At 44.1% G+C, this 25,038-nt stretch overlaps 1 protein-coding gene across 3 annotated transcripts in view; it reads left to right on the forward strand.

Moving 5' to 3' along the window:
• SERPINI1 (serpin family I member 1) overlaps positions 1 to 25,038 on the forward strand; it is a 164,984-nt gene that overhangs the window by 124,603 nt on the left and 15,343 nt on the right. For all 3 annotated transcript variants that reach the window (XM_063916193.1, XM_063916194.1, XM_063916192.1), the window contains 2 exons: positions 8,923 to 9,127; positions 20,924 to 21,021. In XM_063916193.1, coding sequence (XP_063772263.1) covers positions 8,923 to 9,127; positions 20,924 to 21,021 — 303 coding nt within the window. The remainder of the gene's footprint in view (positions 1 to 8,922; positions 9,128 to 20,923; positions 21,022 to 25,038) is intronic.

Genomic DNA, 25,038 nt, shown 5'->3' on the forward strand with positions numbered 1-25,038 from the left:
ACCTACTTAAATGATAGGCTCTGCTTCTTAGGCTACTGGACACCATTAGCTCCAGAGGGAGTTGGAACGCAGGTCTCACCCCGCCGTTCGTCCCAGAGCCGCGCCGCCGTCCTCCTCGCAGAGCCGGAACATAGAAGAAGGGTGAGTATAAGAAGAAAAGAAGACTTCAAGGCAGCAGAAGACTTCAGATCTTCACTGAGGTAAGCGCGCAGCGGTAACACTTCGCGCCATTGCTCCCACACGCTACACACACAGAACGGGCACTGATGGGTGCAGGGCGCAGGGGGGGCGCCCTGGGCAGCAATAAACCTCTGGTCTGGCAAAAACGGGTACATTAGGCTGCGGATGCAGTAAATGAAAAGATCCCCCGCCACTTTTTGAATATTGAAGCGGGACCGAAGCCCGCCGCTGGAGGGGGCGGAGCTTGATCCCTCAGCACTAACAGCGCCATTTTCTCCACAGAACGCTGCAGAGAAGCTGGCTCCCCGGACTCTCCCCTGCTGAACTCGGTGACAGAGGGCTGAAAAGAGGGGGGGGGGGCATGTTTAAGGTGCAGTGAGTGTATAACATTGATTATATATATAAAAAGCACTATCTGGGTTATTCCAGTGTCAGGTTGGTGCTGGGTGTGTGCTGGCATACTCTCTCTCTGTCTCCCCAAAAGGCCTTGTTGGGGAATTGTCCCCTTATAGATATATCCCTGTGTGTGGGGGGGTGTCGGTACGTGTGTGTCGACATGTCTGAAGCGGAAGGCTCGTCCAAGGAGGAGGTGGTGGAGCAGATGTGTGGTGTGTCTCCGTCGGCAACGCCGACTCATGATTGGATGGACATGTGGCATATGTTAAATGCAAGTGTGGCCTCATTACATAAAAGACTGGACAAAGCAGAGTCCAGGGAGAAAGCAGGGAGTCAATCCACGGATTGGACTGGGTCACAGGGCCCTTCTGGGTCTCAAAAACGTCCCCTGTCAGCTGACCTTGATACCCTAGACAAGGATACCATTTTATTAACCTTAGCCAACATTAAAGACGCAGTCTTATATATGAGGGACGCACAAAGAGACGTTGGGCTGCTGGGTTCCAGCGCCAATGCCATGGCTATTTCTGCTAGACGAGCTCTATGGACCCGCCAATGGACGGGTGATGCAGACTCGAAGAAGCATATGGAGGTTTTACCTTACAAGGGTGAAGTGTTGTTTGGGGAGGGGCTCGCGGACCTGGTTGCCACAGCTACCGTGGGTAAATCTACCTTTTTACCTTTTGTTCCCCAACAGCAAAAGAAAACTCCACAGTATCAGATGCAATCCTTTCGGTCGCATAAATCAAGAAGAGGTCGGGGCTCCTCCTTCCTTGCAAGAGGTAAGGGTAGAGGAAAGAGAACACCTGCTTCGGCTAGTTCCCAGGAGCAGAAGTCCTCCCCGGCTTCTACAAAATCCACCGCATGACGCTGGGGCTCCCCTAAGGGAGTCTGCACCAGTGGGGGGGCGCCTTCGACTTTTCAGCCAGCTCTGGATTCTTTCAGACGTGGATCCTTGGGTGATGGAAATTGTTTCCCAAGGCTACAGGCTGGAATTCGAAGAGGTGCCCCCTCGCCGATTTTTCAAGTCGGCCTTGCCAGATTCACCCCCGGAGAGGGATGTAGTGTTAGCTGCGATTCAAAAGCTGTGTCAACAGCAAGTGGTGGTCAAGGTTCCCCTGGTCCAACAGGGAAAAGGGTATTGTTCAACCCTGTTTGTGGTCCCGAAGCCGGATGGTTCGGTCAGACCCATTTTAAATCTAAAATCGCTACACCTGTACTTGAAAAAGTTCAAATTCAAGATGGAATCGCTCCGAGCTGTAATATCCAGCCTGGAAGGGGGGGGATTTGATGGTGTCACTGGACATAAAGGATGCATACCTTCATGTCCCCATATACCCCCCTCATCAGGAGTACCTGAGATTCGCTGTACAGGACTGTCATTACCAGTTTCAGACGTTGCCGTTTGGGCTTTCCACGGCCCCGAGGATTTTCACCAAGGTATTAGCAGAGATGATGGTGCTCCTGCGCAGGCAGGGAGTCATAATTATCCCATACTTGGACGATCTCCTGATAAAGGCGAGATCGAGAGACCAGTTGCTGAAGAGCGTGTCACTCTCCCTAAAAGTGCTGCAACAGCACGGTTGGATTCTGAATCTGCCAAAGTCACAATTGGTTCCAACGACTCTGCTATCATTCCTAGGCATGATTCTGGACACGGAACAAAAAAGGGTTTTTCTCCCATTGGAAAAAGCCCAGGATCTCCAGAACATGGTCAGAGACCTGCTAAAACCAAAAAGAGTATCTGTTCATCAATGCACTCGAGTTCTGGGGGAAATGGTGGCAGCCTACGAGGCCATCTCCTTCGGCAGGTTTCATGCAAGGACTTTTCAGTGGGACCTTCTGGACAAGTGGTCCTGGTCCCATCTACAAATACATCAGAAAATAACCCTGTCCCCCAGGGCCAGGGTGTCTTTCCTGTGGTGGCTGCAGAGTGCTCACCTTCTAGAGGGTCGCAGATTCGGCATTCAAGACTGGGTTCTGGTGACCATGGACTCGAGCCTCCGAGGATGGGGAGCAGTCACACAAGGAAGAAATTTTCATGGACTATGGTCAAGCCAGGAGGATTGTCTACACATCAACATACTGGAACTGTGGGCCATATACAACGGCCTACGACTAGCGGAGAATCTTCTTCGCGACCTACCGGTTCTGATTCAATCAAAACAACGTCACAGCCGTGGCTCATGTAAACCGCCAAGGCGGGACAAGGAGCAGAGTGACAATGGCGGAAGCCGCCAGGATTCTTCGCTGGGCGGAAAGTCACGTAAGCGCTCTGTCAGCTGTCTTCATTCCGGGAGTGGACAACTGGGAAGCAGACTTCCTCAGCAAACACGATCTCCATCCGGGAGAGTGGGGACTTCATCAAGAAGTTTTTGCAGAGATAACAAGTCTTTGGGGAATTCCTCAAATGGATATGATGGCGTCACGCCTCAACAAAAAGCTTCGGAGGTATTGTGCCAGGTCTCGGGACCCTCAGGCAGTAGCAGTAGACGCCCTCGTGACACCATGGGTGTTTCGGTCGGTCTATGTATTTCCTCCTCTTCCTCTCATCTCAAAAATATTGAAGATCATAAGACAAAGAAGAGTGCAGACAATACTCATTGTCCCAGATTGGCCTCGAAGGGCCTGGTACTCAGATCTTCAGGAAATGCTCACAGAAGATCCATGGCCTCTTCCTCTCAGGGAGGACCTGTTACAGCAGGGGCCCTGCGTGTTCCAATACTTACCGCGGTTACGTTTGACGGCATGGCAGTTGAACACCGAATCCTAGCTGGGAAAGGTATTCCGGAGGAAGTTATCCCTACTCTGATAAAGGCTAGGAAGGAGGTGACGGCAAAGCATTATCACCGTATCTGGAGGAAGTATGTATCTTGGTGTGAAGCCAAGAATGCTCCTACGGAAGATTTCCATCTGGGCCGGTTTCTCCACTTTCTACAGACAGGAGTGGATATGGGCCTGAAATTAGGCTCCATTAAGGTACAGATTTCGGCCCTATCTATATTCTTTCAGAGGGAATTGGCTTCTCTCCCAGAAGTCCAGACGTTTGTGAAGGGAGTGCCTCCAGTGGCACCGTGGGACCTTAACGTGGTGTTAAGTTTCCTGAAATCTCACTGGTTTGAACCTCTTCAAACAGTGGAATTAAAATTTCTCACGTGGAAGGTGGTCATGTTATTGGCCTTGGCATCTGCAAGGCAGTGTCCGAATTGGCGGCCTTGTCCCACAAGAGCCCCTAGTTGATTTTCCATGTGGATAGAGCAGAGTTGAGGACACGTCCTCATTTTTTGCCTAAGGTGGTTTCTTCATTTCATATGAACCAACCTATTGTGGTGCCTGTGGCTACGAGGGACTGGGAGGACTCCAAGTCCCTGGATGTAGTCAGGGCCTTAAAGATTTATGTAGCCAGGACGGCTAGGGTTAGGAAAACAGAGGCTCTGTTTGTCCTGTATGCAGCCAACAAGTTTGGCACTCCTGCTTCTAAGCAGACTATTGCTAACTGGATCTGTAACACGATTCAGCAGGCTCATTCGACGGCTGGATTGCCGGAACCAAATTCGGTAAAGGCCCATTCCACTAGGAAGGTGGGTTCTTCTTGGGCGGCTGCCTGAGGCGTCTCGGCATTACAGCTTTGCCGAGCAGCTACTTGGTCGGGTTCAAACAGTTTTACTAAATTCTACAAGTTTGATACCCTGGCTGATGAGGACCTTGCGTTTGCTCAGTCGGTGCTGCAGAGTCATCTGCACTCTCCCTCCCGGTTGGGAGCTTTGGTATAATCTCCATGGTCCTTACGGAGTCCCCAGCATCCTCTAGGACGTAAGAGAAAATAAGATTTTAAACCTACCGGTAAATCTTTTTCTCCTAGTCCGTAGAGGATGCCGGGCGCCCGTCCCAGTGCGGACTGCATCTGCAAGACTTGTATATAGTTGTTGCTTTCATAAGGGTTATGTTACAGTGGGAATCGGTCTTTGACTGATACTGTTTTTTTGGTTCATACTGTTAGCTGGTTGCGTGTATTCCAGGTTATATGGTATGACTGGTGTGGGCTGGTATGAATCTTGCCCTTAGATTAACAAAATCCTTTCCGCATATTGTCCATCTCCTCTGGGCACAGTTCTCTAATTGAGGTCTGGGGAAGGGGCATGGAGGGAGGAGCCAGTGCACACCCATACTAAAAGTTCTTTATAGTGCCCATGCCTCCTGCGGAGCCGGTCTATACCCCATGGTCCTTACGGAGTCCCCAGCATCCTCTACGGACTAGGAGAAAAAGATTTACCGGTAGGTTTAAAATCTTATTTTTTCACCATGATCGTGCAGTTCTTAGAACACTTCCCAGGTTCCTACCTAAAGGTGGTGTCTTCTTTCCACCTTAATTAGGAGATTGTGGTTCCGGCCTTTGCCTCTCTTGAATTGTCTTCCAAAGAGCGGTCTTTAGATGTGGTACGGGCTCTCCATATCTATGTGAAGAGAACTGCCTCCATCAGGAAGTCGGATTCTCTTTGTTCTGTTTGGTTTTCACAAACGTGGCTGGCCTGCCCACAAGCAGACCCTGGCCAGATGGATTAGAATGGTGATTGCACATACTTATGTACAGGCTGGCCTTCCAGCTCCTGCTACCATTAAGGCCCATTCTACTCGGTCGGTTGGACCTTCTTGGGCGGCCTGCCGTGGTGCGACCCTTGAACAATTGTGCAAGGCGGCTACGTGGTCCTCAGTGAACACGTTCATAAGGTTTTATGCCTTCGATACTTCCGCCTCCCAGGATGCTTCCTTTGGACGCCGGGTTCTTGTGCCCGCTACAGTGCATCCCCTCCAATAAGGAACTGCTTTAGGACATCGCCAATGTCATTCCCTGTGGAGCCCAGTGTACCCCGCAGCAGAAAACGAGATTTATGGTGAGAACTTACCATTGTTAAATCTCTTTCTGCGAGGTACACTGGGCTCCACAGGGTGCCCACCCTGACGCACTTAGCCTCTTTGGGTTCGTATGGCATTAGCCGCTGACACTTTCTCCTGTCGTGAGAATGTGGTGTATGTGGCTACTAACAGTTGTCGTCTCTTTTGCCTGCTGCTGCATTGGACTGGTTAACAAAAACTGAGCTCCTGTGCACGGAGGCGGGGTTATAGAGGAGGCGGCGCTATGCATTCTGGGAACAGTCAAAGCTTTGAGCCTGTTGGTGCCTCGGATCAAGATCCTACTCTACACCCCAATGTCATTCCCTGTGGAGCCCAGTGTACCTCGCAGAAAGAGATTTAACAACGGTAATTTCTTACCATAAATCTTGTTTTCCTATTTTTGCCTACAGTATATGCACTTTTCTGCATCATGCATGGATTTTGTATGCCACAGTACTGGCATCTGCAGTGTGCACATACAGGTTCTGGGTGGGTCTGACGTGTTCCTTTTACACCCACATACAAAAAACAATCCAAAAAAAACCAAAGAAAATTTTGTCTTGTTGGATGAGGTATATTTTAACCAGTTACCAGCACGTCAAAATGATGTAACAACCTAACCGTACTGTCAGCGCTGGCGGCTTCGTGCACCCAAATGAAGCAACACTGGAATTGCTCTAGTGGTCACTGGTGTGCAGAACACTTGAATTCCCCCCATATAGGTTAGGAGCAGCATTAGCCTTTTATTATATAGGATTAGAATCCAGGAGCGAAGAGGGTGCATTAATATGATTGAATCGGGGGGGGGGGGGGGGTGTTTGTCCATAAGGCCTTTAATCAGTTGCCATAGTAATATATATTTTTTATTTACAGTGTCCTTTCATTTGGTGTAAACTAGGCTCGGTTGTGTTGGGAGGAGAGGGGGGTGGTTATATGCTTTTGCGTTCCTCCTTTTGTGTTTAAAATTCCAGGTAATGGCAACATAACTTCAGGTCCATACACACTGGGAGTTTTTGCCCAGCGTGTATGCACAGCGATGATCGCTGATATCGCTTGGCTGAAAATCGCTCAGTGCATACACACTGAGTGCTTTTCCCCCCCCTGCCCAGCGATGTCAGCGGTTTTCCATAGCAGGATGCTACGGAAAGCCGCTCAGCCCGCCGTTCATCTACTGGTAATACCAGCAGATGAACGGCGGCCGCCAGCGATGAAGCGGGAGCGCGCATCAGCGCTCACCGCGCATCGTTTGGGCATACACACTGGGCAGCTTTGAGCTGAAAGCAGCTCAAAACACCAAAAGTGACCTGCTTTCAGCTCAAAATTTGCCCAGTGTGTATGGGCCTTTACAGAGAACCACAGGTTTTTATTAAGTGGCACAGCACCCTCTAAAACCAGGGGTTGCCAACCAGTCAGAGACAAAGAGCCAAAAAATCTTGGCCCTCATTCCGAGTTGTTCGCTCGTTCTTTTTCATCGCATCGCAGCGATTTTCCGCAAACTACTGCGCATACGCAATGTTCGCACTGCGACTGCGCCAAGTAAATTTGCGAAGAAGTTTGGTATTTTACTCACGGCATTACGAGGTTTTTTCTTCGTTCTGCTGATCGTAGTGTGATTGACAGGTAGTGGGTGTTTCTGGGCGGAAACTGGCCGTTTTATGGGAGTGTGTGAAAAAACGCTGCCGTTTCTGGGAAAAATGCGGGAGTGGCTGGAGAAACGGGGGAGTGTCTGGGCGAACGCTGGGTGTGTTTGTGACGTCAAACCAGGAACGAAACTGACTGTACTGATCGCAGTGGCAGAGTAAGTGTCGAGCTACTCAGAAACTGCTTAGAAATTTCTATTCGCAATTTTGAGAATCTTTCGTTCGCAATTTTGCTAAGCTAAGATTCACTCCCAGTAGGCGGCGGCTTAGCGTGTGCAATGCTGCTAAAAGCAGCTAGCGAGCGAACAACTCGGAATGAGGGCCCTTGTTAGGTACGTCAAAGAGCCGACATCAAGCCAAAGGCGTTTGTGCAAAAATGGGGTGTGACCTTGTGCCTGCTAGGCCACACCCCTGTTATAAAAGACAATGAAAATGCCAGATCCACATAAAATACATTGAAAAAGACACTTCCACATAAAATAATTAAAAAATACAGATCCACATTACATATATTGAAAAAGCCATATTCACATAATACACTTCAGCTCCCCATTGTGTCTCTTCTGCCAGGATTCTCCTTGGTCACTCCAGCCAGCTCCCCATTGTGTCACTCTTGCCAGCACCCTCCTGTGTCACTCCAGTCAGCTCCCCCATCATGTCTCTCCTACCAGGATCTTTCTCTGTCACTCCAGCCAGCTCCCACATTATTTCTCTCCTACCAGGATCTTTCTGTGTCACTACAGCCCAGTAACTGTCTCCCTCCGTTTTCAATCGTCGTAGTGCTACTGTGTGTCTTGTTGGAGTGCACCAGTTTCCAGGATTTGTTGTGGTCAGGTGACTGAGTGTCGGGAGCCACGTTTGAATAAAGAAAGCCGCATGTGGCTCAAGAGCCACAGGTTGGCCACGGCTGTTCTAAACTGTTAAGGCCCATACACACTAGGAGATTTTCATTTCAAAAGACTTTGATAACTCTGACGACACTGAAATATATAACTTTCACCCAAAGTAGTGCATACACACTGAGCTATTTTCCCAAAGAGCAAGAGATTTTCAGGAGGCGAAAGACTTTGCTGAAAATCTTTCATTATAAATGCTATTTACATAATGGGCTGGGTTTGAATTCTTCGGGTGGGAGCATGGGCCATTGTAAAAAGGGGGAGTATGCTGCCATAATGTGTAAAAAGGGGGACTGTCTACTGTAATTTGTAAAAAGGGGGACTGCTGCCATAATGTATATAAATGGGGACTCTGTCTGCAATTTATATATTATGTATATATTATACATAAACATTGGTGGCCAGTGGTGCCAGAACATATACATTGCTGGCCTCTGTCACTTCAGTGATATCACTGGCTGCTTGATGTAGTGCCGTGCTGTTGATCCGTGGCCGTGCTGCCGCTGCGTTGCATGTAGCTGGAGGGAGCAGGAGCTGAGCAGGCGGGACCGTGACGCCGAAGAAGGTAGGGCTTGGGGAGTATACAGGGCGGGTTCGGCGGGCAGAAAAGAGTTCATCCTCCAGCCATCATCACTCGCGGCCATACACACTGAGCGCTGATGGCTTGAAAATGAATCGTCATCTACAAGCATGCTGCTCAAACCAGCCGACCGAGCACCTCGCTGGCGATGATGCGGGAGCGCGCATCATTTCCAGTCTTCCATCGCTGGTCCATACACACTGGGCGACTTTGACCTCAAAATCGCTCAAAACGGTAAAAATGAACGATTTTGAGGCCAAAATCGCCCAGTGTGTATGGGCCTTTAGGACAGTGTCATCTCCGCCCTGTACAAATGTCATTATTATTTGTTTTCTAGGGGAGTTCACCGATGGCTCTAATGAGGCTGGTGGAGTTTATCAAGTCTTAGAAATGCCATATGAAGGAGATGAACTCAGCCTTATGCTTCTGCTGTCCAGACAGGAGGTTCCTCTCGCTACTCTTGAGCCTTTAGTCAAAGCATCACTGATTGAGGAGTGGGCTAATGCTGTAAAAAAGCAAAAAGTGGAAGTTTACCTGCCAAGGTAGGAGAAATATTTATACTTGATTGTATGACCAGAAATGCATTATTTAATGTATTTTATGTTGCTTATTCAGATCTGATATATTCCTTTGTGCTGCGCAAACGACACAGTACAGGTTGAGTATCCCATATCCAAATATTCCGAAATACTAAATATTTCGAAATACAGAATTTTTTGAGTGAGATAGTAAAACCTTTGTTTTCTGATGGCTCAATGTACACAAACTCTGTTTAATACACAAATTTATAAAAAATATTGTATTAAATGACCTTCAGGCTGTGTGTATAAGGTGTATATGAAACATAAATGAATTGTGTGCTTAGACTTAGGTCCCATCGCCATAATATCTCATTATGGTATGCAGTTATTCCAAAATACGGAATAATCCGATATCCAAAATACCTCTGGTCCCGAGCATTTTGGATAAGGGATACACAACCTGTATACGTATTTCATATTCGCTGCAAAATTTGAAACTGCAACATCTATGTATAAGCTGATCATTGCAAAAAAAGCATCATAGCAGCTGCCCAAACGGGATGCACAGTAGTTATGTGACCAGCGGTCACAATACCTCCCCCTACATCCCGCCCACTTACAATCTCGACAGTCGGCATGCCGACTAGCAGGGACTATTCTCACTCATGGGTGTCCACGACACCCATAGAGTGGGAATAGAACCTGTGGTGTGGCAAGTGCACTGGGCCTGCAAGGGGCTTGTTGCACTCGCGCTCCCACCGGCATACCGCCACCCGGATCCCGCTGTAGGTATGGTGACCGCCAGTCATGCAGATATTTATTAAGATCCTTTGGTGGCATTGTATCTAACCTGAATATCCACTGTGCCTCTAATTTATGTCGGAAACAGTCACCTCCCCTTGTTAGGGATGGAACGTGATCGATTATTTTGTATCGTAGTAAAGCTACGATGTGCTGCGCTTCTAAAAAAAAAAATGTTTGGCGATAGGTTGTTCGCTATTGCCCTTCTCCAAGGCACATCTAATGACACTGCGATGGAGCGCAATGCACCTTTTCATTCATCTAGTTTTCCACATGTAGCATCTGCTGTGTGGAATGTGATTAAGTAAACCACAAATCTGGTAGTGCATGAAACGTGTGGCTATTACTCTGTGGATGGTAAAAATGATCACCCATATTCATGTACCCACACTTAAGACGTGTATATATAGGAGACTGAATCAGCAGCAGTTCAGCAATAGCGGGAGTCAGGAAGTAGTTCTATATAGGTGGCTGGCATTTCATTCTCCAGATGCGTCCAGCCACTTCTCCTAGTCACCCCTGCAATTCCTCTAGAATTCCCCTGTCCTCCTTTTTTGCCATTATCCTATCTCCCTGTCCCTCTCCTGCCAATCTATTATCTCTGCTGTCCCCCTCTGCTGCCACTTGGTAATACTATTAGCCGCACATTGAAATGACTTTGTCCCTGTGTCATACACTTAGGATACTATAGTGAGACGGTCATCGGCTCTACAGTCAGCACTACATCTATCAACTGTCCCGCTGTAGAATGGTTCTCACCTGTCTGATAGATGCACCACATACACTCACCAGACTCCTGTTGTCTCCCGCTGTGCCCCCTCGCTTTCTGCTGTACTGCTGATTGCTGTCAGCAGCAACTTCTGTCAAAAAATGTAAACAGATGTGGAAAATATGCTGCAAAGTAAGAATACTTTCAAAAATAGAAGTGTTGATCGTTTATTTTTATCAATTAACAAAATGCAAAGTGAATGAACAGAAGAAAATCAATATTTGCCTTCAAAATAGTATAACAGCATCAATTCTTCTAGGTACACTTGCACATAGTTTTTGAAGGAACTCTGCAGGGAGGTTGTTCCAAACATCTTGGAGAACTAACCACAGATCTTCTGCTCAAATCCTTCTCTTTTCGTGTAATCCAAGACACTCGATGATGTTGAGAGCAGGGCTCTGTGGGGGCCATATCATCACATCCAGGACTCCTTGTTCTTCTTTATTCTAAAGATAGTTCTTAATGACATCGGCTGTATGTTTGGGCTCATTGGCCTGCTGCAGAATACATTTGGAGCCAATAGGACTCTCCCTGGCTGATGCTATTCCATTAGTTGCATCCCTGATGGTACAATATTGAGTGTCTGCAGGCAACATTGCAGCATGGTGGCGGTTTCTTGAAAGTTTGGGGCTACATTTCAGCATATGGAGTTGGGGATTTGGTCAGAATTAATGGTGTCCAGTGCTGAGAAATACAGACATGTACTTGGCCATCATGAAATACCATCAGGGATGTGTCTGATTGGTACCAAATGTATTCTGCATCCATAAAATATAGAAAGAAATGAAGGGCCAGCGCTCACTGGGGTGATGCTCTTCACAACTGTGCGTTCCGGCCCTTCATTTATTTCTGTATTTCATGGACAGGGTGAGTGTATTATATATTTTTTTTATGAACCGTGGCACCTATTGAAATAATACACAGTTTGAGTTCTTGTTGGAGTTCTGCAAGCTCAATATCTGTCTGTCTGTGAGCTGAAGGTGGCACTCAGGGAATGAATACACATATACAGGAGCTGATGTTTATATTTATACCCACACCTGTGTATGTGTATTATTCCCTGAGTACCACCTGCAGCTCACTGTTTCTGTTTCAGCTATCGTGGAGGGCAAAAGGTGAATGTTCTTTTACTTCAAACAGAGTGAGTGCCTTTGCTTGGAAACAGTATTCTAGATCTAGAGAGAGAAATGGCTCACTGGAGATTTTATAGAAACAGTAATGTTTGCTTTATACAGTGCCTTGCTAAAGTATTCACCCCACTTTGCATTTTTCATGTTTTGTTGCCTCATAACCTGGAACTTTGAAGATATATATGTATATATATATATATATATATATATATGTGTATATATATATATATATATATATATATATATATATTGGTGGTGAGCGGATTCGGTTTTACTCGGTTCTCAAAACGGCATCTTATTGTCTATCCAAAACACGTGACATCCGTGAGCCAATAAGATGCCGTTCTGAGAACCGAGTAAAACCGAATCCGCTCATCACTAATGTTTATATATATATATATATATATATATATATATATATATTTTATTATTGTGAAGCAAACAACAAATAGGACAAAATAACAGAAAACTTCAGCATGCATAACTATTCACCCCCCTAAAGTCAGTACTTTATGAGCTTACCACTGGGATTTTAGCCCATTCATCAAAGCAAAACTGCTCCAACTCCTTCATGTTGGATGGTTTCCGCTTGTGAACAGCAATCTTCAAGTCTGACCACAGATTCTCAATTGGATTGCGATCTGGGCTTTGACTAGGCCATTCCTACACATTTAAATGTTTTCCCGTAAACCACTCGAGTGTTGCTTTAGCAGTATGCTTCGGGTCAATGTCCTGCTGGAGGGTGAAACTCTGTCCCAGTCTCAAATCACAAGCATACTGAAACAGGGTTTGCTCAAGATTATTCCTGTATTTAGCACCATCCATCTTTCCCTCGACTCGAAACAGTTTCCCAGTCCCTGCTGATGAAAAACATCCCCACAGCATGATGCTGCCATCACCATGTTTCACTGTGGGGATGTTGTTCTTAGGGTGATGGGATGTGTTGGGTTTGCGCCTGACATAGCGTTTTCCTTGGTGTCTGAAAAGTTAAATTTTGGACTCATCTGACCAGACACCTTCCTCCATATATTTGAGGAGTTGTCCACATGCCTTTTGGCAAACTAAAAATGTGCCTTCTTATTTTTAACACTAAGTAATGGCTTTTTTCTGGCCACTCTTCCATAAAGCCCAGCTCTATGGAGTGTACGGCTTATTGTGGTCACATGTGCTGATACACCAGTCTCTGCTGTGGAACTCTGCAGCTCCTTCAGTGTTACCTTTGGTCTCTGTGCTGCCTCTTTGATTAATGCCCTCCTTGCCCAGTCTGTGAGTTTTGGTGGCTGGCCCTCTCTTGGCAGGTTTGTTGTGGTACCATGTTCTTTCCATTTGAAGATGATGGATTTGATGGTGCTCCAGGGGATCATCAAAGATTTGGATATTTTTTTATAACCCAACCCTGACTTGTACTTCCCAACAACTTTGTCCCTGACTTGTTTGGAGAGCTCCTTGGTCTTCACGGTGTGATGCCTCTTGCTTAGTGGTGTTGCAGCCTCTGGGGCCTTTCGGAAAAGGTGTGTCTATACTAACAGATCATGTGACACTTAGATTTCACACAGGTGGACTTCATTTCACAAATTATGTGACGTCTGAAGGTAATTGGTTGCACCAGAAGTTTTAAGGGGCTTCATAGCAAAGGGGGTGAATACATACGCACATGCCAATTTAAAAAAAAAATTCTCATTTCACTTCACCAACTTAGACTATTAAATAGGTAAAAAGCCAAGGGGGGGGGGGGGGGGGTGCTGAATACTTTAGCAAGGCACTGTATGTACTGTATGTGAAAGAGATCTGTATTAGATGTTGCGTGCCACGTGCAGTTGATTCATTTATACAGATATAGTTACCTCTTCTACTTAAAACTGAAATGTGCTTTTCAAATTCCCTAGTCTGGGTGCATGTGGAGAGTTCTAAGAGGTGCTGGACAAGCACCTGGGTGATACTAGATACATGCGTAAAGCTAGATGACCTTTGGGCGACATAGGAAACACACTCTCGAAAGCAGTCTACCTGTCAGTTTACATAAAATAGGGGTAGGGAGAAAATTATTTCCAATATTTGTTAGGATTCTGGTCATCTGCTATATCACTGTTGGTCTCCTTACTGTCGGGACCCCGACTGCCAGGATTTCGTACTCACCCTGTTTCAAGGATTCTTCCTTCTGTCTCTGCAGTGATCAACTCTTCCTTTGCTGGGGTCTTACATATAGAGGCACGTATCAGATTCTCTCTCAGCTTATTGGGCTCTCTCCTTCCAATAAGGGGTCACTTTACAGGAACAATTTCCCAGGGATTCTCCCTTTTCTCACATACGGATTGTTGCATTTGGATTCTCTTAACCAGGGCTACAATCAGGCCATCTGCCAGCTTGCAGTGACACCCCTCATCCAAACTCCCCCCCCCAACAATGGGAGTACTTTTCATCTAGGGGCTGTACAGACTTTTTTTTACATAACATGGTTGTCTCTTCTCTCCTCATGAGATCTTCCATTCACCTTCAACTGCAGCAGCCAGGATTTCTCCACTGTCATTCTCACATAGGTCCTCTATATTCCTCTACTATTGCAGTACAGCTACACTTGGCAACTCTACTCTACTACCCAGTTACCTAATGCTGCAGCCTTTGGTGCCAGGATATCGCTCCCCAACTTCTCATATATATTATGGAGGAGCTTCCAGGGGGCACCTGGCTTACAGGAATACTCTCCTATCCATCTGAAAATAAGCTCTTTGGTCCATCTAAGAGACTGTTTAATTCTGAAAGATCTATTAAGAAGATTTTTGAGTAATGTTATATATAGAAAAATATTAGACCATATTCTTTCCGATCATCTTACTTACTGAAAGACACATTGTGGATGATATAAAAAAAAATCTTTCCTTTCTCCAAGTTGCCGAAAGTAAAAGGGGTTACATCAGATTGCCTGGAATCTTGGTACCATGCTACAAAGTTGTATCATAGTTTCATTAAATGTGGAGAGTCCTCTCACAAGGAGCAGCAGAATTAGATGAGGCTGACAAGTGGAGTGCACTATATAATACTATTTTCTGTTTAGGCTTTGGTTGCACTCTATCTACCACTTTATATTAGAAATAAGTTGTCTCCTGACTAGTTTATATTGATCTTTGCATATCATTGTGCTAAACTAATCCATATATTTTGTTTTCTTAAAGTCCATGTTTAGAATGCTCATTTTGAGAACATAAAGGTCTTTAGAAGGCATGGGAATTTTTGATTAGAACCCTGTGAAGGTTGTGGTTAATTCACCCACACGGGAACTAACACACAGTTGATAATTTTCAGAGTTTAGAAAAAAAAATATGTTTAAATAAACATATTTGATGGGATGATAATGGCATAGCTTCCTTTTATACGTGGAAAAGTTCCACGTGGTCTAGATATTTAAAGAACCTTTAAAAAAAGAAAAAGCTTTGGACACTTGCTGTACATGGCTACAGCTAATCCAGAATGAGGACCTTTTAAAAACCAGAAATTGGTGAGAGTAAGGCTATAAATTTTAAGAAAGATTAATGCAAAACTCAAATACTCACAGAGTAATGAAGATGATAACTAATAATCAGGTGAGAGGTTGGCACATTACTTGTAACAGAACGAAGATGTAACAGAACTAAGATTCTAGGTATGTTAAGGAACCAAGGATGAACTCTACACATAGATTTGGTAAACATTTAGAAAAAGCCCCTTTAAGAAAAAAGGACATTTTGTCATTGAAAGGAAGTTCGGTAGGGATGATGCACCAAAATGCCAGCAAGTTCCGAGAAGAGGTCATACTGTACAGACAAACCCAGATAGATAGTTTACCAGAAAGAGAGAGCCTCAAAGCTCCAACAAACTGACCAACAGGTTTTTAGAACTAATGGGAAAAAAAAAATCAACATTGCTACATCAGTGGGTAGAAAGAGATGTTTTAAGGGAGATCAAAAATAAGAAGTCTGATGATGTGAGTTTAATCTTTGGAAATGTGTAATCTGTCCCCTGACTAGTGTAGAACTAGGGGTTTAAAATAAAAATCAGCATGTTCAAGCTGTATATTAACCTTAATTTGTATATGTGAAAAATAACATAAAAAAATATTGTTAGAACAGATTACAAAAATTAGAAGGACCTGTTAGGAATTGGGATAACCAAAAAGATTCAATGTCTAGATCAGGTCTTAAACTAAGTCTACTTTTTATCCCCTTGATTCAAAATGCAGTTATTTGAGTATCTTATCCCAACTTTTCTGATTATAATTCTAGAGCCTGCTAACGAGTAGGTTGAAACCTTGGTAATGAATCGAGCTTTAGATAATTATTTTGTTAAATGTCGAATGTTTTCCATGATCTCACAAGAAGCAACATTGAACTATTGGTGGAGCACATGCTCTGATTGCAATCATAAAAAACAAACAGGATGATGCCACTGTGCCCATTTTACTGTGTATAGCAATCCCCCCAAAAAAACAATGTATATATTTCTTGTTGAAAAATGCATGTGGGTACATTTGAAGTTTCTTGATGTGTAAGGGGCAGTTTCAGATTGTGACAGATGTGTATGGCTTTAATAAAGGGTGCTGTTGCTATGAGACTGCACAACAACCCCAATACTCCCTCCGAAAAAAAAACCCTTTGATTTACATGTAACTTGCTGCCCCTAGCTATTATATACACACCTTGGAATGTTTTGTTTTTTTATGTTGAGACTGCACTCCTTTTCTTCTACACTGTTCTGCAGCCTGTGCCTCAAGCAGTAGATTGGGTTATGCCCAAAATCATCCCATAGTAGCCAAAGTCCACCATTACGCAAAAAGAGGGGGACCAATGGGGTTTCGGTAATTTTTTGAAATGATTACTATAACTTCACTAGCAGCATAAGTATCCTCACATACCACAACAACCTGGCCAGGCAAATTAAAAAAATAAAATGGTTTGATAAAGGCTGTAGTTGATTTTACAGTAATTTACAATCATTTATACGGAAAAATGTCAGGCATGTGGACAGAGGGATAGCAGTGTAAATGTGGGGTGGTGGCATCAGGGGTGGCTCAGACAGCTGTAGAGGAAGAAACCTGGAGCTAGCTCATGTGTGAACAGAAGGGGGTCTATAGAGTGCTGCAGAAATGTGAAGACTTGCCCACTCACCTACACTCTCTATTTACCAATTATATAGTACAGAATATGTGCTGCGCTCAGCCCAGTGTGTGTAAAAAAAGATGAATGCTGCAAATAGTATAATAGAATATAAATGCTTTACTTCTTCATAAATGATTCAGTTTTGACAAATTGTTTAACACAAATGTTTATGCTGATTGTTCATATCACATGAATAATGTGGAAAGAAAGACCCACAATTCCCAGAAGACCAGCAATTGGTTGAAACGCGTTAGCCTACGACAGCAAGTGAACCCAGAACCGTACACGGACCGACTCAAGGCGGCAGCTCAAACCGAGCAGAAGAACCAACTCCCCGTGGATTGCCTTGGTAAGTCTCCGTAGTGGAGACTTACCATGACAATCCACAGCACATATTCTGTACTATATCTCTGTTTTCATATACTGTAGGTTGGTTACCTATTAATGTGTAGCAGCTAGCCAGATTAGCTAACAAAGGCACAGTGCGCAGGTGCATAACATTACTATTCTATTTACCAGTTATGACATAGGGGTCTATGTACTAAGCTTTGGAGAGAGATAAAGTGGACAGAGATAAAGTACCAACCAACCAGTTCTCAACTGTAAATTTTCAAACTCAGCCTGTAACATGGCAGTTAGGAGCTGATTGGCTGGTACTTTATCTTTGTCTGCTTTATCTCTTTCCAGAGCTTATTACATAGACTCCAAGAGTATGATCCATCAAAGCTTTACGCGCCAATTCCACCCCTGCTGTACCACTGTCTGAATTCCAGACATGGCTACTTGGTTTATTGTGCAACAGTCTGCTGTGCCACTGATGGAGAGGATTCCCCAGAGTGGGCAACACCCAGACATAAAAACATTTGTGAGAGATGACATCATTTGTGAGGCCATGCAGCGACAGTAATAGAAGCAATGTTCTTTAATAATAATAATAGTAGTGGTGGCGTGGGAGTGTATCAGAGATCATGTAGTGTTATATACGTCTGCGGTAACCTCTCCATCTTCATCACGGTAGAGAGTGACATAGGAGGTGTGTGCGGACAGTGGGCATAGTGTGGCATCCTGAAGAGAGAGAATACACGAGCGACGCGCAGCTTGTCACTTGCAAACGCTTTCATCATTGGGGACCTTTGGATTTGTTGATTGGTGGGAGCCCATGTAACAACCTCAGTTTAGTTAACCCAGCCTAAAAGATCTGTGCAAGAGTACAGGACTATTATTTGATTTCTTTTCCCTGGTTTACAAAGTCTGGTCTAAGCAGGGTGAGGACGACTCATTCCTATTGCTGTTTAACAATGTGTTGGCCATTGGAAATATATTACAAAAATGTTGCATGTATGTTTACTCCACCCCAGTAGCTGACTTGGTTTAGGCCTCCTTCTCTAGCTTTGCCACTGCACCGTCAAGCGACATCACCATTACATCACTACACACCTTGATGCTGAGAGCCGGAAACAGATGCCACTGATGAGCAGGGAATCTGGCTCCAGGCACCTTTTATGGCAGCCAGGAACAAATACAATGGTGGACAGCTGTGCTGTGCCCTGGGTGGTGGTCTCAATTGCACTTTCCTGGATGAAAGACATAATAGTGCAATGCGTCCCTCAATAGGAAGAGGATTAAGTGCTCATACCTTTTTGCAAACCATGTCCATTAGGAAAAAGGGGTCTTCTGTAATTTGGTGCATAATGATGAGAATAGCACCCACATGGGTGTATGTATAATGAATGCTGGGTGTGCGGTGCACACAGACCCCTGAGGCTAAGGTTGCTCACACTGTGTACCTGCACCCATTCAAAATACTTACCCCTCCTTTGGCGCTGCATATCACCATGAAAATCGCTACAGAATCACCAAGAAAATGGCGCCAGCAGTGCAGGCATGGAGAACAGTGCATACATAGTCCTGGAGAACAGTGCATACTCCAAGACTGGGCCCGAACAGTGCCCATTGTCCTGGAAAACAGTGCATACATAGTAGACTGGGCCCGAACAGGGCTGCACCCGGGCTCTCCCTCTTGATCCACCCCTACTGAGGGGAAAAGTGGTTTAGGAAGACCAGTTCTGGAAATCTTCTTTAAACTTTTACGTACTGTGATTGTTCTATTGCAGCGCTATGTACAATGTATATAGTTTTCATTAAGTTGGATTCCAGTCTAATGTGTCTTTAATACAGGTTTCTGTTATTAGCCTATATCTCAGCAGATCCTTTTCTATTTTTCCTTTTAACAATATAACCTGTTTAATCATTTTGATGCTCATCCATACTTGACAATGCTTAATTCATGTTTCCTCTCTGATCAAGGTTTCTGTCGTGAACTAATTTACAGCAATGTCTGAATAAATAAATTGAAAATCAATTCTGTCCCTGGAAGGAAAAAGTTTCCCTCAGTTCCCCCCCCCCCCCCCCCCCCATCCCTCTCCCCCACCCTGCTTTATGTCATAGTGATATACGGGATTGTGTAGGGTAGCAAGATTGAAATTTGATGTAGTGATTCTGTAATTTTCCTACTTAGCTTGTGAGATTAACTGCAGGATTCCACAGTGCCGGCTTCTGATTTAAAATGCAGAAGCGGGGTGGAATTTTATCAAAGCACTAAATAAACAGTTATAAATATTTATATGTACTGACTGGAGTAGGCATACTATGAAGTGCAGAATGCAGATAATGTCCACGGAGAACGAAAAGCCAGAGCACAAGAGTGATACATTCTGATTCGCCTAATCCCTGTCAGCGTAACATTACAGGGAAACCAATTTTTCCAAATGTAAAAATAACAAGCCCTACGGACTTTTGTGTTGTGTTTTAGTGGAAATAATTTCCCAATGTAAAACTTCTGAATCGATTTAGGCCTTGTATATTTATTTATGTGCATTTATGTCTTGTATAATAGGACAGGAAAATAAATTGTGGACCTCACTCATGAAGGGCATAGCGGGCAAAGCTCAGCTCAAAATCCTGTTTAATGATGTCAGCAATGAGAAACATTTCTATATGCTTTTTAATAGTTGAGGAAAACAAAACCACTTTAAACCCCCAAATGCCCTATTTAATAAACCAGTGTCCACGTCTCAATGCTGTTATGATTAATTCCAGAAATAAAACCTTAGTTTAATATTAAATAAGAAGTTAAACTGTAGGACCAGTATGTGAGTTCTCACAGTGCACTATTTCAGCTTTTCCTCCTTCCTTGTACGCTGTGGCTCACTTTTAGTTTAGGGTTTCTCAAAGACTGTAGGGTAGGCATGCAGCGTCACATGCACTGGACATACATACCCTCGGTGCGCATCAGTAGCTGCAGGTTGTCTCATATGGATGTCTTCTGGACATTGAGCAACTCATGAAACTCACGCGTTTGTAAATGAATAATGCAATCTTCATCGTAGAGCGGTCCTTTAACGTGTACTAATAACATTGTTACTGAATGCTCTAGAAATCACCTACAGTATGTACTAGAATATATAAATAAAGTAAACAAAATACTCTTTATAATTTAACCAAAAAGTGAAAACCATTAAAATATATTCATAGATCTTGAAATATTCTTTTTGGATGTAAAAGTTACTCACTGTCATTTGAAAAGTGAAAATCAGATAATGCCTACGATTTTCCCACAGTCCACCATTTCTTCCACGGTACTTAGTTCTGTCCCTGCAGAATCTGTGCTGGTGGAAGGCATGCAGTGTCAATACTGTATCTCTGCTGGACATGTGTTTTGATTGAGGGATTTTTAATTCCTATTGATAAAAGCATACATGTAGTTTTTTTATATAGGCAAAATCTGTAATTTTATTCATAGGGTCTTGAAAGCATGGACTGTGCATTATGTAAAGCTAGCAGTGTTCAGTTGTTATTTAAAGCTATGTTTGTATTATTATTATTATTATTATTAATTTTTTTTTACTACCATTTTCCAGTTATCTATGAACGGCACAAATATGTTATTTTTAAGAGCTGCTTTAATCTCAAGTAACCTATCTTATAGGTTCAAAGTGGAAGAAACGGTTGATCTGAAGAATGTGTTGACAAGACTTGGCATTGTAGAGATCTTCAGTAGACAAGCGGATCTGTCTGCAATATCCGGTAAGATAATACCACGGTATTTGTAACTTACACTTTCCTGCTCTGTGTCACTGTGCTTTATTGCTTGTATTTATCTTTATTATTTATTATATTGCACAGCACATTAAAAATGCATTGAAGTCATCTGCAAGCAATATTTTCACTTTCCACATGTTGTAGTTACACAATTAAAATATTTCAATTTCATGTTTATAAACAAAATAAATTTTACCGTGCAAAACAAGAACTATTAAATTGGGTATTCCGTGCTTATAAAGAAAACTGTGTAGGGTTGTACAAGTATACAATAAAGTGTAGACATTGGGGGTAATTCTGAGCTGATCGTAGATGTGCTACATTTAGCGCATCTACCATCAGTTTCTCTGACATGTGGGGGACGCACTGCACAGGGCTAGTCCGCCCGCATGTAAGGCCCTGACGTCACAAGCCGCGGCCCGCCATATTAAATTGGGTATTCAGTGCTTATAGAGAAAACTGTATAGGGTTGTATACCCACCGCGTTCTGGGTTGCAGCGGCTACGTGTGACGTTAGGCAGCCGCCGCGGCCCGTCCCCGCAATGGTATGGATACACCTGCGTTGTCTGGACCGCACCCCCTCCCACAACCGCCTCTGCCTGTCAATCAGGCAGAGGCAATCGCACCAATGAGATGCTTTCGCATCTCACTGGCTGCACATGCGCAGTGCGCCCACCGAAAAAAAGGCTTCAGAGTGCGATCGCTGTTGTAGCAGCAATCGCTTCTGAATTAAGCCCATTGTCCTTGGGTCCTATTTACCAAGGCTCTTTTACTTTTGCAGCATGTGGATTTAGGTATTTTGGTTTTTTAAGAAGAGCCAAACACTGGAGATATCCGTAATATCTTCTAGATGAGGCTGAATAAAGCTACAGACAGTAGTCTCCATAATTCTCAGTAGGGACTCTGATCTGGCCCTATTTACCAAACTTTAATAGCATAACTTTGGTAGAGTTAGCAGCTTTGTGGCTATTGAGGCATTATTGCTGGAGAGGAAACGTATGACCTCTTTTCAGGAGCAGCCTCATTGCTATCACTTCACTGCCAAGCTTTTCGCTGGAACAGTTTTTTATCTGAACTGCTGTCCCATTCATTCCTTATTTATTGATACCTATTGATGAACAGGCCACTTACTGTTAGGTTCAAGTCTAAAATACATATGGATCAAACATGAGAGCATCCTGTAATATTGATGTGCTCAAGCATGGACAGCCTTTAAAATCTCGTTGTGGGGGGTCTTTGAGGACCAAGTTTGGGAAACAATGATGTTTCCAGTCTTAGTGGCTCCATTGAACAAATGGAATTTGAATGAAATTCTCCCAGCAGTATTTAAATAGGAGCATGTTACCAGGAACAAATGCCTGTTTGCAGAAGTGGTAGGTGAGGGTATTGGTGATGTGGTTTTAAAAAAAAAATGTATTATCATGCGTGTAAAGCAGGGCTCGACATATTTTTCAAGAATCTAGTAGTCGGCTGAAAAGTTTAAGAGCCAGATACTGTCCGCATCTTAAATATATGAAAACGTCTACAGAACGGCACTCATTCCCCTTCAATGCCCCTCTGGCTTTCTCACATGCCATCAGACTCCAATACTTGACTGTTATCTGGAACAATTTGAAACAAAAATTTGGCAGAGAGATAGAGGCGCTCCTGATAAGTGAAATGACCTGCTGCCTCTCCCTTACACCACTGGATTAATCCCAAAAATAATCCAAAAAGATAGAGCTAAAAAAAGAGATGTGTGGGTGTCGGGAGTTGGCGCTGGAAGGGAGGTAGGGGAGTGAAGCTGATGGTTCAGCTGGGAGATTATGGTTTTAAATGAGCAAAATGAATACTTATCTGAATGATTTCTCAGTAAGTTCCTGGACCTTTAGGGGAAGATATCTTTCCTCCAGGAACCGTGAGGTCATACGACGTAGAGGTATGGAAAACACAAATAAAAATTTTTTTTGAGTTGGAGATCCTCAAAAAAAAAATTTTTTTTTAAATATATGCGTTTTGTGTTAACAAATATGTGAGGTTTTCAGGTAAGATGATCGTACCTCACTTACACAAAGTGAGCGAGGTATACAGCATATAAAGGTTTCTTTTACATGCAAATAGGTGGCGTACCTAACTTACAATAAAGAATAGTGACATAAACACATCATGGTATCTTTGTATGCTGAGCTGCGTACCGGTACTCACTGAAAGATGCGTATTTCGTCTGCACATCAAGGTATCTTTATCCAAGGCGTGTTCTTATTAAGGCACCCATGTATGTAAAAAAGGGATTTATTGGATAAAAACAAAAGGGTTTACACACGGAGGGAATGTTGGCAGCTCTCCTTCCTTCCTCACATATTTGTTATCACAAAACGCATATATTTTGAAAAAAAAAAAAAAATGTTTGAGGATCTCCAACTCAAAAAAAAATTTTATTTGTGTTTTCCATACCTCTACGTCGTATGACCTCACGGTTCCTGGAGGAAAGATATCTTCCCCTAAAGGTCCAGGAACTTACTGAGAAATCATTCAGATAAGTATTCATTTTGCTCATTTAAAACCATAATCTCCCAGCTGAACCATCAGCTTCACTCCCCTACCTCCCTTCCAGCGCCAACTCCCGACACCCACACATCTCTTTTTTTAACTTTACTGTTATCGCTGGCCAATTCACTTAGGGGGTCATTCCGAGTTGATAGCTCGCTGCCGTTTTTCGCAGCATAGCGATCAGGCTAAAAATCGCCTGTTCTGCGCATGCGTATGGGCCGCAGGGCGCACGCGCCAAGTAATTTCACACAAAACTAAGCAATTTTACACAGGGGCGAGCGACGCTTTTCAGTCGCTCTGCTGATCGGTGAGTGATAGACAGGAAGTGGGTGCTTCTGGGCGGAAACTGACCATTTTCCGGGAGTGTGCTAAAAAACGCAGGCGTGTCAGGCTAAAACGCAGAAGTGGCTGGAGAAACGGGGGAGTGGCTGGCCGAATGCAGGGCGTGTTTGTGACGTCAAACCAGGAACTAAACAGTCTGCAGTGATCTCAATCTAGGAGTAGGTCTGGAGCTACTCAAACTGCAGGAAAAGATTTTCGAGCAGTTCTGCTAATCTTTCGTTCGCACTTCTGCTAAGCTAAGATACACTCCCAGAGGGCGGCGGCCTAGTGTGTGCAATGCTGCTAAAAGCAGCTAGCAAGCGATCAACTCGGAATGAGGGCCTATATGCCACCAATTCATAGTAGGCACAGAGAATTTATTGGGGCAGTTAGTACACAGCACTAGACATTGAATATGGAGGTTCTGCTACAGTATGCTGGGGTAACAGATCGGAGCAGGACAGCACATGGAGTGCAGGCAGTGCAGCAGGCTCTGGCAGGTTGAGGAGAGGGCAGGCATGGAGTTAGGGAGGCCTCAGCCGAGATTGGATGGGGAAACACTGCAAGATTGCTATTGGCTGCAGTGCTCACCTGATGAAACTGGTCTTCACAGTTCCCTGCGGGACCCACTCATTTTTTAAAAATGCCTATCAGGCGTAAATGCCGGGGGTGCGCCTTCAGTAGCATGTCTACCGCTGGATGCAATAGTCATGCAGAATGGAGCTCACTCTAGGTTTTTAACAGAATATGCGGTTTCAATGTCTAAGCAAGATTCCATGGCCATAGCAGGGTAGTACAGTGACAGACAGAGGTGGGAAATATAAAGTTATGATGATGACATGTTGAGTATTTGATGCATGATGACCATGTTGGAACAGCATATGTCAATTCTCTGCTAGCAATTGGCTTACTGGACAATTTGTACAAAGTGGTTGAACTATATTCACAGCTGCTTTTTCCTCCCCAATGGCTTTGGCTATGATTTGTGCCTAGATGACTGTAATAGGTATAGATAGATGTGTTGGTACAAGACTGCAGTGGAAGATGTTAGGTAGTGGGGGAGGATATTAAGTTTAAACCACAGTGTGAGAGGTTAATATTTGGGATCTAATCTGAGCAATTCCAGTTGCAAGACCTACCATACTCCGTGCA

Source organism: Pseudophryne corroboree, chromosome 4 (assembly GCF_028390025.1).
Source record: "Pseudophryne corroboree isolate aPseCor3 chromosome 4, aPseCor3.hap2, whole genome shotgun sequence".
NCBI classification, from domain to species: Eukaryota; Metazoa; Chordata; class Amphibia; order Anura; family Myobatrachidae; genus Pseudophryne; species Pseudophryne corroboree.